Source organism: Pagrus pagrus (genome assembly GCF_965226575.1).
Source record: "Pagrus pagrus genome assembly, chromosome: 15".
Lineage (NCBI taxonomy): Eukaryota > Metazoa > Chordata > Actinopteri > Spariformes > Sparidae > Pagrus > Pagrus pagrus.
The window spans coordinates 25,360,410-25,375,316 of NC_140199.1; the positions used below are offsets into that span (position 1 = coordinate 25,360,410).

At 41.8% G+C, this 14,907-nt stretch overlaps 2 protein-coding genes across 13 annotated transcripts in view; both read left to right on the forward strand.

The window, feature by feature from the left end:
- dlg5a (discs, large homolog 5a) overlaps window positions 1-2,129 on the forward strand; it is a 40,697-nt gene extending 38,568 nt beyond the window's left edge. For all 5 annotated transcript variants that reach the window (XM_084375471.1, XM_084375473.1, XM_084375472.1 and 2 more), the window contains one exon: window positions 14-2,129. In XM_084375471.1, coding sequence (XP_084231597.1) covers window positions 14-117 — 104 coding nt within the window. In that variant the 3' untranslated portion in view covers window positions 118-2,129. The remainder of the gene's footprint in view (window positions 1-13) is intronic.
- A 5,750-nt stretch (window positions 2,130-7,879) lies between these two features.
- The window catches only part of kcnma1a (potassium large conductance calcium-activated channel, subfamily M, alpha member 1a), a 159,027-nt gene continuing 151,999 nt past the window's right edge, over window positions 7,880-14,907 (forward strand). For all 8 annotated transcript variants that reach the window (XM_084375204.1, XM_084375205.1, XM_084375206.1 and 5 more), the window contains exon 1: window positions 7,880-9,031. In XM_084375204.1, the coding sequence (XP_084231330.1) occupies window positions 8,741-9,031 (291 nt within the window). In that variant the 5' untranslated portion in view covers window positions 7,880-8,740. The remainder of the gene's footprint in view (window positions 9,032-14,907) is intronic.

The following is a 14,907-nucleotide window of genomic DNA, read 5'->3' on the forward strand; positions in this document are numbered from 1 at the left end:
CTTCTCTTTGCAGGTATTGTCCAAGGCGGCACCCTCCCGTACATTTGCACTCAGATCATGACTATAGTTGATCAAGAACAAAGTAAAGTCCTGTGGACTCCACTCGGCTGCCCCTAGAGGAGACCGGCCGCCACTACAGCAAGCTGCGGCTTCCGCCTCCATTCCCCCAAACACTAATTAACCCTTTCACACTATACCAATAGGTACACTACAGCAAGCTAGTTATGTAAATTATTGATATTTTTTTATTTTGTCTTTTTGTTATGATTTATAATCAGAGCCTCCTTTTTATTTGCGGAGCAGGTTAGTAGCACTGGATCTCCGCGTTAAAGTTCCTTCAGTCTTCCCTAAGGGTCTCTGGTGGTGTATTGTAATGCTGCATAGTAAGCGTCCGTTTACAGTCAAAAGACGAGTCTGACTATTGGTGTTCAGTATTTGCTTGAATGCGTGTCCCTCTCCGTGTGTACACAAACCTCAACACTAATGAAGTTCAGCCCCCTCTGACCCACCCGTGTACCAAATGCCATCCGTGGTTTTCCCTAGAATTATGCACCCATTTGACGACGACTGACAACTAATTGTGTGTGTGTGTTTGTTTTTGTGCGTGCGTGCGTGAGTGTGTGTGTGACTGTGAGAGAGAAATGACTGTTGTAACGACAATTTCAGTTGAGTTGAATCACGGCTGTTTGTTAGCATGAGTACGATGCTATAGAAATGGAATGCCAGGATCAGACATCACATTCCTCACGTGATGTTTTCATCACAAATGTGCAAAAAGCATCAAACCTCTTGAAGTATGTAGCTGCGGTCTTTACTGACAACTCAAAACACATCGATGTTTGCTCTATGCATTGTGTTTCTATAGTAGCTGGGTGTGTGGACAGTTTATGGGCCTTTCGGAAGTGCCTTCGGAGAAGAAGCCTGATCTGAAACCAGCCCCTGATCACCTAGCCAGAACGTTAAGAGGATTTTTAAGAGTCTGTCTTTTAGGATCCAATGCATCATTTCACACATCAGGGGCTAGATGATTCCGGGGGCTGATTTGAGACCAGTATTGTGTAGAGCGCATGACAATGGCGAGGATTTGAGGGTAGGCCGAAGAGGCGGCCAACGGGTTAACTCCTCAGAATGCACTCCAGGGCTAGACAGACCACTGTGTAACTATCATTCTATCTCTTTAACATATATTTAACAACAATATAGAGTATAACATATACAGTATGCAGATACAACTGAGAAAAAAAACAAATATATATATAAATATATATTACATGTATTTTCACTAGGTCATATGCCTAGGAACGTCTGGCGGTTAAGTCATGTCTTAGCAGGTATTAGCATGTTTTGTTTTTTTTTTAGTTTATTTTTGTTTTCTCGTGGTTGGTTGTCAGTCACTTATCGATGTACTCATTAAAAGAGACACTATGAAGCAAAATTTTGCAGGGTAATATCTTAAAGGATTTTACTCTGATCTGTTTAAATGTTAGTGACTTTTCATTGTTATTTAATTGTATTTTTTTATTCAGGAAGCAAAAAATATTGACAAAAAAAATATTCTGCCCTTCCTCGAGAAAAAAAAAAGCATATCCTGTATCTTATTGTGCCAAAATCCACTAAGGCAACTTTATCCTTTTTGTTTCTGTTTTGCACTTGTTTACCTGTTAACCTTAAACACTTAACTGTTCCTAGGTTTCCAGTTGACGATAAAAAAAGGTACTATAATTTCTACTGTAACTAATTCACGTTTTTATCTCTCACATCAGTTCCTTTCATTTCATCGATGGCCTTTTTAATTCTTAATTAGAACAAAAAAGGATCACTTCTTATTTGAATTATTAAAAAGGGATCTATTCTTGCACAGTTTTTTCAAAGGAAAATTGGTCCACAAGTTTGACTATGGGGCTAAAAAAAGAGTAAGCAGAAGTAAACTGTAATGTTACTATTTTTCTGAGTAGATAGCATATGTTAGAAAGAGAGAGAGAGAGACAGAGGGATACAACGTGAAATAGTTGTATTTTTAGAAAGGGTCTAGATGCCAGGTACTGATTGAACTTTTCTTTTATTAAAAAGAATGTGATTTGTATGTTGAGACATTAACATGAGAATAAAACTCATTTTCTGTATCACAACATGGACTCGGTCTCAGTCATTTGTCTTTGTAAAATTTTCTGTGTAATGCTTGAAATTTTTGTCCCCTCCTCCCACACCCTGTAATAAAAAATGTCAAAGTGAGACGAGAGGACGCTCTGTGTCCTCCTTTATTATTTAGGTTATGCTTTAAAGAAGAGGATGAAAGCAGAGCTGAGAGCAAATTTTCTTTTAATGTCTCGCTGAAATGTGACTGTGTCCTTCAGAGATGTGTAATGATGAAAGTGAATCCATTTTGCCGGAAGCGGTGAATGAAAAAGTGGCCGATGAAATGGCCATCAATTCCTGAGTTGAGATAAGGTAGTGTGACAATATCTGCCACCATCTCGGAGCGAGCGATAAAGACGTGGCCTTGCTTCAGAGTTGAGACGGCTGCATTCTCGGGTTTATATACACTTAAAGACGCTGTGGCTCTGTATCTGTTCAGCAGCTCCACAGTCATGCATCGTGTTTTACAATGACAGTTCAATGCGTTCTGTTCTCACAATAGAACATTGATTCTATGATGCCCGATACACTCGTACAATAAAGATAAGGGTTGTGCTCACTAATGAATGGATTTCCACAGAACTTGGATGGAGGCTGGGCCTTGGACCAGAATAAACCCTATAGCATTTTGGTCTGGATCCAGGATTGTTTTTCTCACTTTTTTTAACATTGTAAGATAGAGTATTTGTCAACATTTCTCAGGGGATAATTTATGGACCTTGATGACAAAATAAGGCATATTTAGGTGGCTGGTATCTATGAGTGAGTGTGATTGATGTGAACGCCACCGAAAATCTGGAGCTAGCAGGATTAAATATGTTTTCATAGAGGGTAGTCATTTTTCCAGCTGCTATACTGTAACAAATAGGGATACAAACCTGCACCTAGTTGAGCTGAGATAATGGGGATTCAGAACAGTACCAGCGGTTTTAACACATCTTTCATAGTTTTACAAGTATACACAAGCAGATATGACTGATTTTGGTGTAGCTCCAGATCTGTAGGGAGAGTAAACTACAAACTACATAACTACATTATCCAGGTCTCTGGAAGCCTAGAGATCCCAAATTGATTTGAACAAATGTTATTCACACCCTCCTTTAAGGTGAAATCTTCACTGTAGCTGCTAAGCTAAAAGCATTAGCACAGACCCCGTCTAACGTGCGTTTACAAGCTCGACCGCACCTACAGTATATGGTGTTAATAACCTCTTTTCAAATTAATTTGGATCACTTGGATTATGCTGTATGGAGCCATTTATGTTTTCTTTCACTTGTTTTTTCACATTTTATAACAAGTCCCCAGCTGCCTCAGGAAACAATGCTGCAGTTAATCTGCTGTTTTGCAGTTAATCTTGAGAAATGTTTCGCAGGGTAGATGACTGAATTTAAATTTTTGGGTGAACTGTTCCTTTTATTGCAATTCTTAAAAGTTTGACAAAAATGGGCCCAACTTTATGTTATATACAGTCTATTCCATATTTTCTCTTTATTCCTGCAGTATTCTGTGAGAGTTCTTTTCCATGCAATTGGACAGCCTGTGGCGGCACCACATCTTGCTGGTTGATTGGGCGGACGCCTGTAGCTCGAGGATGTTTCCTCTGAGCTCCGCATCCGGGTTCACATGGTCCTCTGGCCAATGATGTCACAGTGAATGACCACCCTCCAGCTGCCTGTCAGGTTCATTGGGGCAAGAGAGCAACCCGTGCCTCCAAAACATCCACCATGTCTCATGCTGCAAACTCACTTCTTACAGTTGAGAACATTCATTGTTTAATAAAACCACAGTGACTTTACTTAAGGCTCTCCAGAGTTTCTCAAGGTTTCGGTCACTAATTCCTTCACACTACATCTCTGACACTTGTCGGTGCATGTTTGCTATGCCATGCTACAATCCTTAATGTCCTCCAAGTACCCTCTCGCCTGTTTTAGAAAGGGGTAGGGTCTCCAGCCCTCCTGCTGGGGTGTCTGTTTCAAGACAGCTGCTGACAGCTCAACTGAACTTGAGAAGTCTTAAGTCTGACAGCGAAGGATCTTTGTAGTCCGAGTCGGCAAGCTGTGGCCTTTACCCATCTCTCTGCATGATGGGTTGAATTGGTCCGGTTCGGCCCTCTGCTGCTCCTCCTGCATGTTAATGTCTGCAAACGTCCTGCGGGATGACCAGCCGACTGCTCTCATGCTAATCTCCTCATCTGTCAGCACAACCCTACAGCAGAAGTTCTGCCGGCCCACAGGAGCCACTCGCCCAACAGCTGGCCTTTCATGGAGGATGATCAATTCAAGTCCCTTCTGCTGTGGCCAGCAATAAACACCAGCAGACATTTACTATGACACACAATGTATGTAGCATGTGCTGCTGACGCTCTCACTTTCTATGACCTCTCCGGGGGCTTATTGTTGCTTAAGACTGGAACTCAATAGGCTCCATTATGTAGTGTAAATGTAAATAAGTTCCCATTAGTCAGACAATACTACTATGCAGCATAAATTATATGCAGATATATTAGTAATTCTGTGTGAATCGACATCATGAATAAACATTATTGCTCTGAATGGAAGGCCTCTGTTAACTGGACTTACTGGGATTTACGCCTCAGTGTTTCCTGCGATTAACATCACTTATTCACTCAAGATGAGCATTAATTAATGAAACATTTCATCATCATGAGGCACTGTTAATCTTGGCTTTATTACTGTGTTTCCTGATTTTTATTTAAGGGTAATTCCACCAATTTTACACATTAAAGTGTGTTTACAGGTCTACTACAAGGAGTATGAAGCCTTTTGTGGCTCCAGAGGAAGCTGCATGTAATCTGATAGATAGCCTCCCGTGATGTCACTCAGTGGCTAACTTGCATTATGGGTAATGTAGGCGCCAGATTTGCATGCATTAAAAAAGGGGATATATTCAGAAAAACAACCATATAGGTCGACGGTGTTGTGCATGAACGCGCTAAAACTAAGGCTAACAATCACGCTAACAACAACAATGATGATTTTTAACAAAGAAAATGGATAAATGAGCACAGAAGACATTCATTGTTGGATTTGTCATTACGGATTTATTTTACTATGTCTCCAAAAAGATACTGGAGTTAAAAGATGGATTACAGCTGCTCAAAGGGATACGATCGCACTGAAGCCCTCGTTAGCACGACGGTATCCTTCTGGCCAAAGAGAAAGGTACAGTGAGTCACTAACATGCGACTTTCCAGAAATATTTAGCAACTTGTATAGTTTTGATATAGTATATAACACTGTGGACCCCAGACACATTAGTTGACACTGTAAATGTAATAAAATAGACCAAATCTTATTAGTAACGGCCGACTTTGAAAGCAGCTTATTATGACCCATATTTGTTTCTTGTGAGTGTGAGCCCTAGTAATTATATAGCTGCAGAGGAGGGAGTGAGGAGAAGAGGTATAAAGAGCGAAAAGTCTGTATAGGGAGGAGGTCGGGGATGGATGGTCCGGTTAAAAAAGCACAGGACCTTCATTCAGAGGACAGTTGTTCGTGTCCACTGTGAAACCAGAACTCAACAGTGAGCTGTTTTCACTTGCTAACGTAGTGAAGGTACGTGATGCAAATAAGGAGCGCAAGTTATACATGTAACGTAGGTGCATTCATAACTGAAATAATATAGCAAATGTAATTATTTTACGCCAAATCACAATCTTCTCCCAAACCTAACCAAGAAGTTTATATGCCTAGACCTAACCACACTGCAACAGTGTGACAAAGGTCCAGTACGCTGCAACACGCATGTGGTTTCGGTAACAGTGAAATATGTGGTTTTGGAAGTCGCTGACAACAGACCTATTATGTTGGTTTGATATTGTGAGGTTGTGTTGGATAGCTCTCTGATTTTTTTGTCAGATTTAACTCAAAGGGAGACAAATGCAGACACTGACACTGGCAGGCGGGTGAAAACCAAGAGCAGCTTCCTCTGGAGCCACAAAAGGCTTTATACTGCTATAACACAGTTTAAAGGGGCACTATGTAGTTTTGGAGAATAAATCAAACTCAGAATGAGGTAATAATACAAATAAATATAAATATTTATTTTTTCCATAACTGAATAAACAAGCTGTTGGAAAAAAAGGTCCCCAGAACAGTAAAACAGTATAAACTGTGTTGTCCTTTAAGGTCAGTTTGTTTATTTGGTTTATTCAGTCATGAAAACAAGTAGTTTGTTTATTTAGTTTGTTTAGGCAGAAAAAAATCAGTCAATGAAGATCTTTCTCTTCTGATTAAAATATCTTCCCCCAAAACTACACAGTGCACCTTTAATATGTACCATTGGTGGTGTCACCTTCAAAATGTTGTCATATAAAAAAAAAAATGTAAGTGGATCCTCCTGTTGGGCTGCTGGAGAACAGCATCATTTGCGTGTAATGTGACAGTTCACCATTTGACCAGCAGGAGGACGACTTCAGGGCTGCAGCTCAAGGCCCATCCTGACAATCAGAGTGATCAGATGCTGTTCAGCTGTACCAGGAGTCACAAATCAAGCTTCACAGAGCATGCAGCAGAAGCTTTGTTTTGGCTGTCTGATTTTGATCTCAGTGTTTAGCTGCAGGCTCATAATGAAGCAAAATTGTTGCGAGCTGGGCACCAAAAATCAGTGGGAATGTCAGAAACACTCCAGTTTCTTGCGCTGCCACTCAGACACAACGCTCTAACCAAATGGTGGATAGCAGTGTTGGCCTGCGCTGCTTGTATTTTATGTGAAGTCAAAATGCTTGCATAGACATTCATAACTCTGGAGCGCTATAATTTACAGATTGCCTTGTCTTCAGTGTTTTACAGCTCGGCTCCCCTCCCCAGGTTAAAAGATTGTGTTACAGCAGCTATTTCTGTAGAAGCAGGAATATTTCCCACACAATAAATTACCACTGTTGCACATAAATCACACAGCTTCCTCACACCTTACTTAGGCGTGTTTACTTTTCACATAATCTGTGCTCGGGATCAGGTGTCATATTTACACACTTCACGGGCTCACATATGTGTTGATCAAACCATAAACCTTTAACTGTCACTTACTGGAGTGGATGCATTCAGGAGGACTTGGGGGGGACAAATCATTGAGGGTTTATTGCAAACAACCTCCAAGAAGTCTGGAGCCTTGTGACACAGGTGGCTGTGTGCACCTGCCTGGTCTGGTGCTCAGGGGTCAGTGGTTATTCAGGGCCCCGGGGCCAGCTGTTTCCCCATATCGCTGCGTCTGGCTGGCTACTCCATAAACTACTCCTAGTCATGCCTCAGCGTCATCACCAATCCACACCTGTTTCTGACCTAACATGTGAGCTAAAAGTGTGAGCATATTATAGTAATTGACCAGGAAGGACATTCACAACATTCCCTGTGTGTGTGTGTGTGTGTGTGTGTGTGTGTGAGTTCATTTCTCCTGAAATGAAAACAGGGCCGCCCATCATCCATGGATGGAAAGCCACAGACTCTGTAATTGAAAAGAGTCTGTGGCACTATCCTTAATGAAAATTCAGTACAACAGCCTCTCCACAGGGACCGGCAGTGTCAATGTAACCTCACTTTATTGTCGTTTCATATCCTAAACATCCCCACGGGGACTCATCATTCGCTGTGATGTTTATATAGTAAGCATTACATTTATCTCGGATCGATTTCTTTTCAAAAAGCCTCTTCGTGTCTCTGCGACGTGCGTCATTGGCGCGCATTAGAGACGCAAAGGCGCAATTTGTAGCCTACCTCTTTTATACACCCGAGCAGCAGCAGAGGAGAGGCGGGTCGGTCGGCACTTGGAATAAACATCGTCGCGGTATTACTGCCCCTCTGTCCATCTTTATTATTAGCGCTTCGCTCCGCCCTCCTACCTGTAAATCTCCCCGCTCTCCTCTGGAGCGGATCTGACAGGCGCGCTCAGCTGGCCGCTCCGTGCCAGGGCTGCAGGGGACCGAATGGAGACGGTGACATCCACCCGAGCGCTCGTCCTTTTTACGCAGAATTGACAACGAACACGCCCGCAAGAACATGTAGTCTTCGGCACTGCGGCGACAGCTGAGTGTAGATTCAAATTAGATATCTTCCCGTGTGCGTGCGCGTGTGTGTCTGTGTGTGTCATTTATTTATTTTGTCACAGTCGATTGGCGCTGTAAAGAAAGTGAAATCGATTCTCCGGGATCCCTGAATGGAAGACGGCTGAGGGAGGTCGCAGGGCTGGGAACGTTTCTCGCCGTCGCTGTGTTTACCACCATCCCCTCATACCACTGGCAGCCTCGCCAGGCTGCACACGACGCCGTCTCTGCCATGGCTTTTGGCGTGAAAGAGCCAGGAAAGCCGTCAGATTGAGAAGCGCCCCGTCTATTCGTCGTTATTGCGGATTTAAATGCCTCTCTCCAAGGGCCACCGACCCGCTGTTTTAGTCCGGTTCGCGTGTGCGGTGTCTCACGCTGTCACGAATAAACAATTCACAGGCTACTGAAAAAAAAAACACACAGATAGAGACTCCATCGGGTGGGTGAGCATAATCTACAGTGAAGAGGGGGATCTTTTTTTCTTCCAAGCAATATGGCTGGTGAGTGGGGCTGGGGACGCTGGCACAGGCTCTCCAAGACTCCTAAATGCTAGCTGAGGCTGATGGCACCGTTCCCCATGGAAGCGACAGCTCTATGAGGACAAGCAATATCAATAATAATATAAATCCGGACTCTTCAATCTTAATATCCAAGATGGAAGACGTTGTCATCCCGTTCTCGTCTGAGGTGCCCTGCGACAATAATGGACAGCGCATGTGGTGGGCATTCCTCGCCTCCTCCATGGTGACGTTTTTTGGGGGTCTCTTCATCATCCTGCTATGGAGGACCCTTAAATATATGTGGACTGTTTGCTGCCACTGCAACATCAAAAACAAGGTACGACTACAGCTGTGTGCACAATCCACACTTTGTAGGAAGTCTCTTAAAATACGCATAAATGTTGGTGTTTTCCTGTGTGACACTGGCCTTCACTGTGATCTTCCTCATCTGCATCATCCTCACCCACTAAACAGCTACCAAGTGCCAAATTGCAGCGCCTTTTGTAATGAACGCATCCCTTGGATATGATTGTTATCATCCGTTGGCTGTGTTTACCAACTCCCACTCTTGAATGAAGGGGGTGGTGTTGCATGACAGATATGGGTGGGATGAGAGCAGAGCAGAGCAGCGCAGGTCTTTCATTTTATCTGGCTTTAACATACATCAGAGTATCCTCGTGCCACTTAACCAGAGGGTGAAAGTAAACGTTTGAGAGGGGGCCGTACTGCCAGTGTCATGTAACCAAACATATGATCCTGCACATGCCACCCTGCTGTGAGACCTAATGAAGTCTGCTGGGACTTTTCATGCAGAGCAAAGGAACACGAAGGCCCGTCTGTGTGCAACAATTCTGCAACATCAAGTCCTCGCAGACATCATTCCTCCGTTTCTGCTGCACGTTAAATGTCTTTGCAGAGTGGTGAAGCTAACCTGTCTGCAGGACTAAATAAAGAAATGGGATAAAAAGGGTGACTGCCCATCACTTTGCTCGGGGTGGCCCGCGCCGATGGTGAATCACGGCTGATTCACATGTGTATTTAAGCCCGCTTCATACATGACTCACACACTTGTGTGTAGTGCAAGTGGACCCCTGGCTGAAGAGAGGGCCAGTGAAAAGGTAGTGTTGGCCCAGCATGGTTTATGTAGTAAGGCCTACTTGGAATGAGAAAATAATTTGATGTTTTTTGGAAAAAAAGGTTGTGACAGTGCCAATCTGTGTTCGAAAGGAGGATCTAGTGACAGTGATGGACGGAAATAAGAGAGAGCGACGGTGAACTTCTTTGCCCTTGATATGTCTGGGTTGTGTCCAATTCCAATGGATGAGCCGTGTTCCCTCCTGCCGCTCTTATGTCACGTCCTTTAGGTGGCCTTGGCCCTTTTTCTGCTTTCTGTTTGGTGTTATGACAGGTGGGAGACGGGGCATAGCGTCTTCATGCTTTAACAACAAAAAACAGGAAAAAGCTTTAATTACTAAATGATGGAAGATGAGTTTTTAGTGCATCTTTGTCTCAGGTTCTCTTGTTGGTTGTTCTGTGTCTCTTGTGTGTGATATTCAGCGGAGTTTAACAAAAATCCATCTTCCAAATGAATGATTCTAAAGAAATGTAATTAAATCGAACAAAATCATGCGATGAGGAGTTTTGCACGAGATTGAACGTCCATTTGATTATTTTAAGTGCAGTTTTGCATATATATATGCCACGTAAATTGATATCTGAGTGATATCCGTCATAAAAAAGTCACAGAAGTGCTCACGTCCAAACATGCTGAACACAAGGTGCCGGACAGGGTTCAAGTGGAAAACAGATAAATAGAGTCCGCACACTAGATAATGCTACCTGAACATCTATGTGGACTCCATTTTCCTGTGATATTGATCTCAATCATATCTCCCAGCCCCACGTTCACCAATAAGCACAAAAACCCATTACAGATATGTTCAATTAAGTTACGTTGGCTTTAGCTTTAGAATAGAACAGAACTCAAATCACACCACATCATCTCAAGTTGAAGCTTTCTTCATTACTTTTGCATTGTCCAGCCAGGTGCAAACAGTCATTCACATATATATGACTTATGATATCAGACAGGGCTGCAGCACGTTTAATTAAAATATTATCCAAATCCCAATATAGCCAAGTGCAATATTCAAATCAAATCACAGAGGCTGCAAGTAAAATGTGACAAAACGGCATCATTATGAAGTCCTGTAGTGCTGCGGAGACGCCCTGAGTCTTTGAATCTAGTTCTCTAGATGTGAGAAAACAAGTTTGTTTGATAGATTCCCCAACAAATGTCTCATCATCATGATTTTAATAGAAAATGCGACACAAAAATGATATTTAACGCCAATCGTGAGTCATAATAGCAGTCAAAATAATCCCAATCTGATTTTTTTTATCATATTGAACGTACAACCAGGTCTCTAGAGTTCAGATTATTTTCTATTCTGCTTGCAAAACACTGCCCCATCCAAACAGCTTATTATTTACACCGAGAGATAATTCAGCCCAGTATGTTACCTAGGCTATTACTTGGCTGTCATCCTCCTGTCATTCTGTTCTGCCCATGGATCCCAGTATCAGAAATGGCATCGAACCATATGTCATCCTTCATACTTCTCACCGTCTTGCTGGGAAAATGCTGAAAATAAACCATGCAAATATAATGAGGTATCCATCTTGTGGCTGCTGGTGGGTATCTTCTTGCATCTCATCTCTTGTAAATGAGGAGAAACGGTAAAAAAAATGAAAGCATGTTTGTGTTGGTGCTCCCTCTCCGTGTTGTTGTGTGTGTGTGTGTGTGTGTGTGGAAGGCATCCCGTTAGGTGACTTTGGTGGGCTTGACACTTGGCTGGAGAGGGAAAAGGCTTGTTAGGAGTATTAAGGAGGGGAAACTGGATCTGTGTTCAGCTGACTAGTGCGGCTGGCTTAGTTGGCATGTGTCAGAAACAGGATGCATAGTTGGCGCGAGGAGAGGGGTTAGGTAGGCTTTCTCTGGCAGTACTGGGAACCTGGAATCAGAGGCAAGGAAATAGAGGTGGAAACTCTGAGAGAGACACAGGAGGAAGTGGAAACAGGGGGTGCGAGGGTGACGAAGGGTTTGAGAGGGGGTGTTGCGTTGCATGGTGTCCTCCCGCGCTCTATGGCCGACACACAGCTGTGTCCTAATTCTTTTAAATGCCGCCCTCCGCTTTGAGCCGGGTAATATATTGATATCATATTATCGTCCTGATTTGAGACCGTATCACCTTAGATTTTGGAAATGACATAAGTGTTGTCCCTTCCTGGTTTTAAAGCTGCATTACAGTAAAGTGATGTCATTCTCTGAATGTACAAGCCCGTATTATCTGTTCTAATACTTGTCTTTACCTACTTATGATTTTTGATTTAAACATTATTTTCAGCATTGATGGCTATGACATTGTTAGACTATCACATCTGGATTTGTCAAGATCAACATATCATTAGTTTTGTGCCCTGACAGCTGCCATTTACATTTTCAAATCCATCTTCTTTAAAAAGATAGGCCCTTCAAAATTCAAAAAATATTCACCAAAAATAAAGATGTCAGAGTTAAAAAAAACAAACAAACAAAAAAAAAGCCACCCTTCAGGGAACTCAACAATAAACAACAAAAGATAGAATCTCAGTTTGTGAATTTGGTTTCTCAAATCTGTTCCACATAAACCCTCTTCCTTTAAACAAATCAACATAGGATCTCTGAAGAAGAAAATAAACACTGTAGGATATACCTCGGTACCAGTGAGTCGATTGAGTTTGGGAACACAGGATACGTGTGTGGAAGTGCAGCAACTGGCCACCAGTAAGGCAGCTGTGTCATCTCTGTAGTGAGGCAGATGTGTGTGAAGAGAAAAAAAAAATGTTTTTGAAAAAAAATTTTGATGAATGAAATGGAATACTGATCGATTTTTGATTCAAGGATTGAAATCATGACACCCAACACATTGCTGATTAGTTATCAAAAATCTACCAAAAAAAATACCAGTAGTCATCCTAACAACATTGTCTCAATATCAATAATGAGCTATTTGGTAAAAATATCATGACATTTGATTTGTTTATAAGGAGCTTTGAGGAGACAATATTATTGAGGTATTTATCATGTATCACGATGTAGCCTCAAATAATTGTGAGATTATTTTAAGGCCATATCGTCCAGCTCTACCTTCTCTGTTAGGATTATAATGGAGTCGTCATGGATCATCGAGACCCTGTTGGGAGACGGAAAGAGATACGCAAAGAAAATGTGCAGTGCAACTTTTTTCAAACACTGTCTATAAAACATTGAATTCGTGCCTGACGGTAACCTGTACTGTTGTGCTCTTACTACTGCAGAGCCAATAGAAGCGGGTCTAATAATCTTTTTGCTTCTGCCTTTCTAAAACAAGACAGGACCGTCGTACAGCAGACAATGAAACCATGTTTTATAGCTCTGCTGCCGTCTCCCGGGTCGACTAAAAAGAAGCAACATACGAGAAAAAAAACCAAACAAACGTGTATTGATTTTTCTAACACTGTGCCAGTAATGGCAACATTTATGGCATCATTTATCTGCTGGGTGTCTCGACCATCTTTAAACTACAAATCAACCACATTTCTAATTCGATTCCTGTGCAAACAGCAGCTCTCAGGCTGCCTGGAGGAGCTTCATTTCCTTTTTAGAGTCAGTGTGCTGCTCAAGACTTCACACATTCTGGATGAGGAGTTTCCCACTAAGGGAAAGACTCGAGACAATGGTTATGCATATGCATGACTGACAGTAATATAAGCACAACCACTCGGTGATGCTGAAGTGGAGGGACCCACTGCCATGTTGCGAGGCTTGTTAGCATATATAAGCCTGCTCTGTTTTCTCTCCCCTATGGTCTTGTAGTGTTGCTGAATTTGTCGAGTTTTTGTGCTATTTTCTGTGCTTCACTGCTGTACGGTTATCTAATGGTCTAGTTATCTACTCTGCGTCATGCCACCTCCAGGAGTTCTTATATACGCCTCTGTTATTTGGGATGCGTGGGGAAGAGGAGTATAGCGGCTTTGCATTTGTGGCACCAAACTCTGTTTGAACATGAATGGCACCAAAATCTGAAGACGTGGCTTCATTAAAAACAATAGAAGTACCTCACACGGTCTCTGGTCTGGTTCACTGTTTTAACTACATTCCCAGTAACTGTTGGTATAGATACAACAATCAGTGAAATCTACCAGAGGGCCAATCAACCAATCAGACACAGCCCAGCATCTTTGACTCAATTTGTTGGAATTAAACAGGACATGAGAAAGGAAATACTTGCGCTTATGTATAAGAAAATAACCAGGTATATCTGATCATTTATCTTCATTAGACGTTGCTGTGTTCAGGCGTGACAAGGTGGAGTTTTAGCTTTTGTGACAAAGAATGTCACAAAAAATGTATTTTTTTAACTCTGGAAACAAAGTCCCTACAGACTAGAGCTCAGAAGTAATTTCTGCTCGATCTTACACAAATAGTCAATTAACCTACCCACAGAAAATTCATACGCAATTAGTTTGATAATCAATTCATAAACATAAAATTCAGCCATGCTCTGATTTAAGCTTCCTAATTGTGAGGATTTGCTTTATTTATTGCTTTTTTTTGCTCATATGGCAGTGAACAGAATATCTTTGGGTTTTGGACGGTCGCTCAGAAAAAGAAACAGAAGTTGAAGATGAAATTTGGATTTATAGAAATTGTGAACTATTGCTAATGGGATTTTTTGTGATATTTTAAAAATCAAGTAATTGAGAAAATAATGAGCAAATTCTAAATCAATATTGCAGATAACTCCTTAGTTGCGGCCCTAATTTATTGTGTTTTGAGCTGTCAACTATTAATCTACAACTATTTTGATAATCCATTTATCTTTGTGAGTAATTTCTTTTTTTAAAAAGCCAAGATTGTTTGATTCTGTCTTATTTAAACGTGAATATTTCTGGTTTCTCTACTCCTCTATGACACTAAACTGAATGTCTTTGGGATGTGTGTCATCTTGGGCTTTGCGAAACACTGATCAATATTTTTCACAATTTTCTGTCGTTTTACAGACCAAACACTGAATCAGTGAATAGAGAAAACAATTGATGGATTACTCAGCTATGAAAATAGTTGTTACTTGCAGCCCTAAATCATATTTGATGGAAATCTCTACGATCTCCTCGCCTCCACTGTTGCTG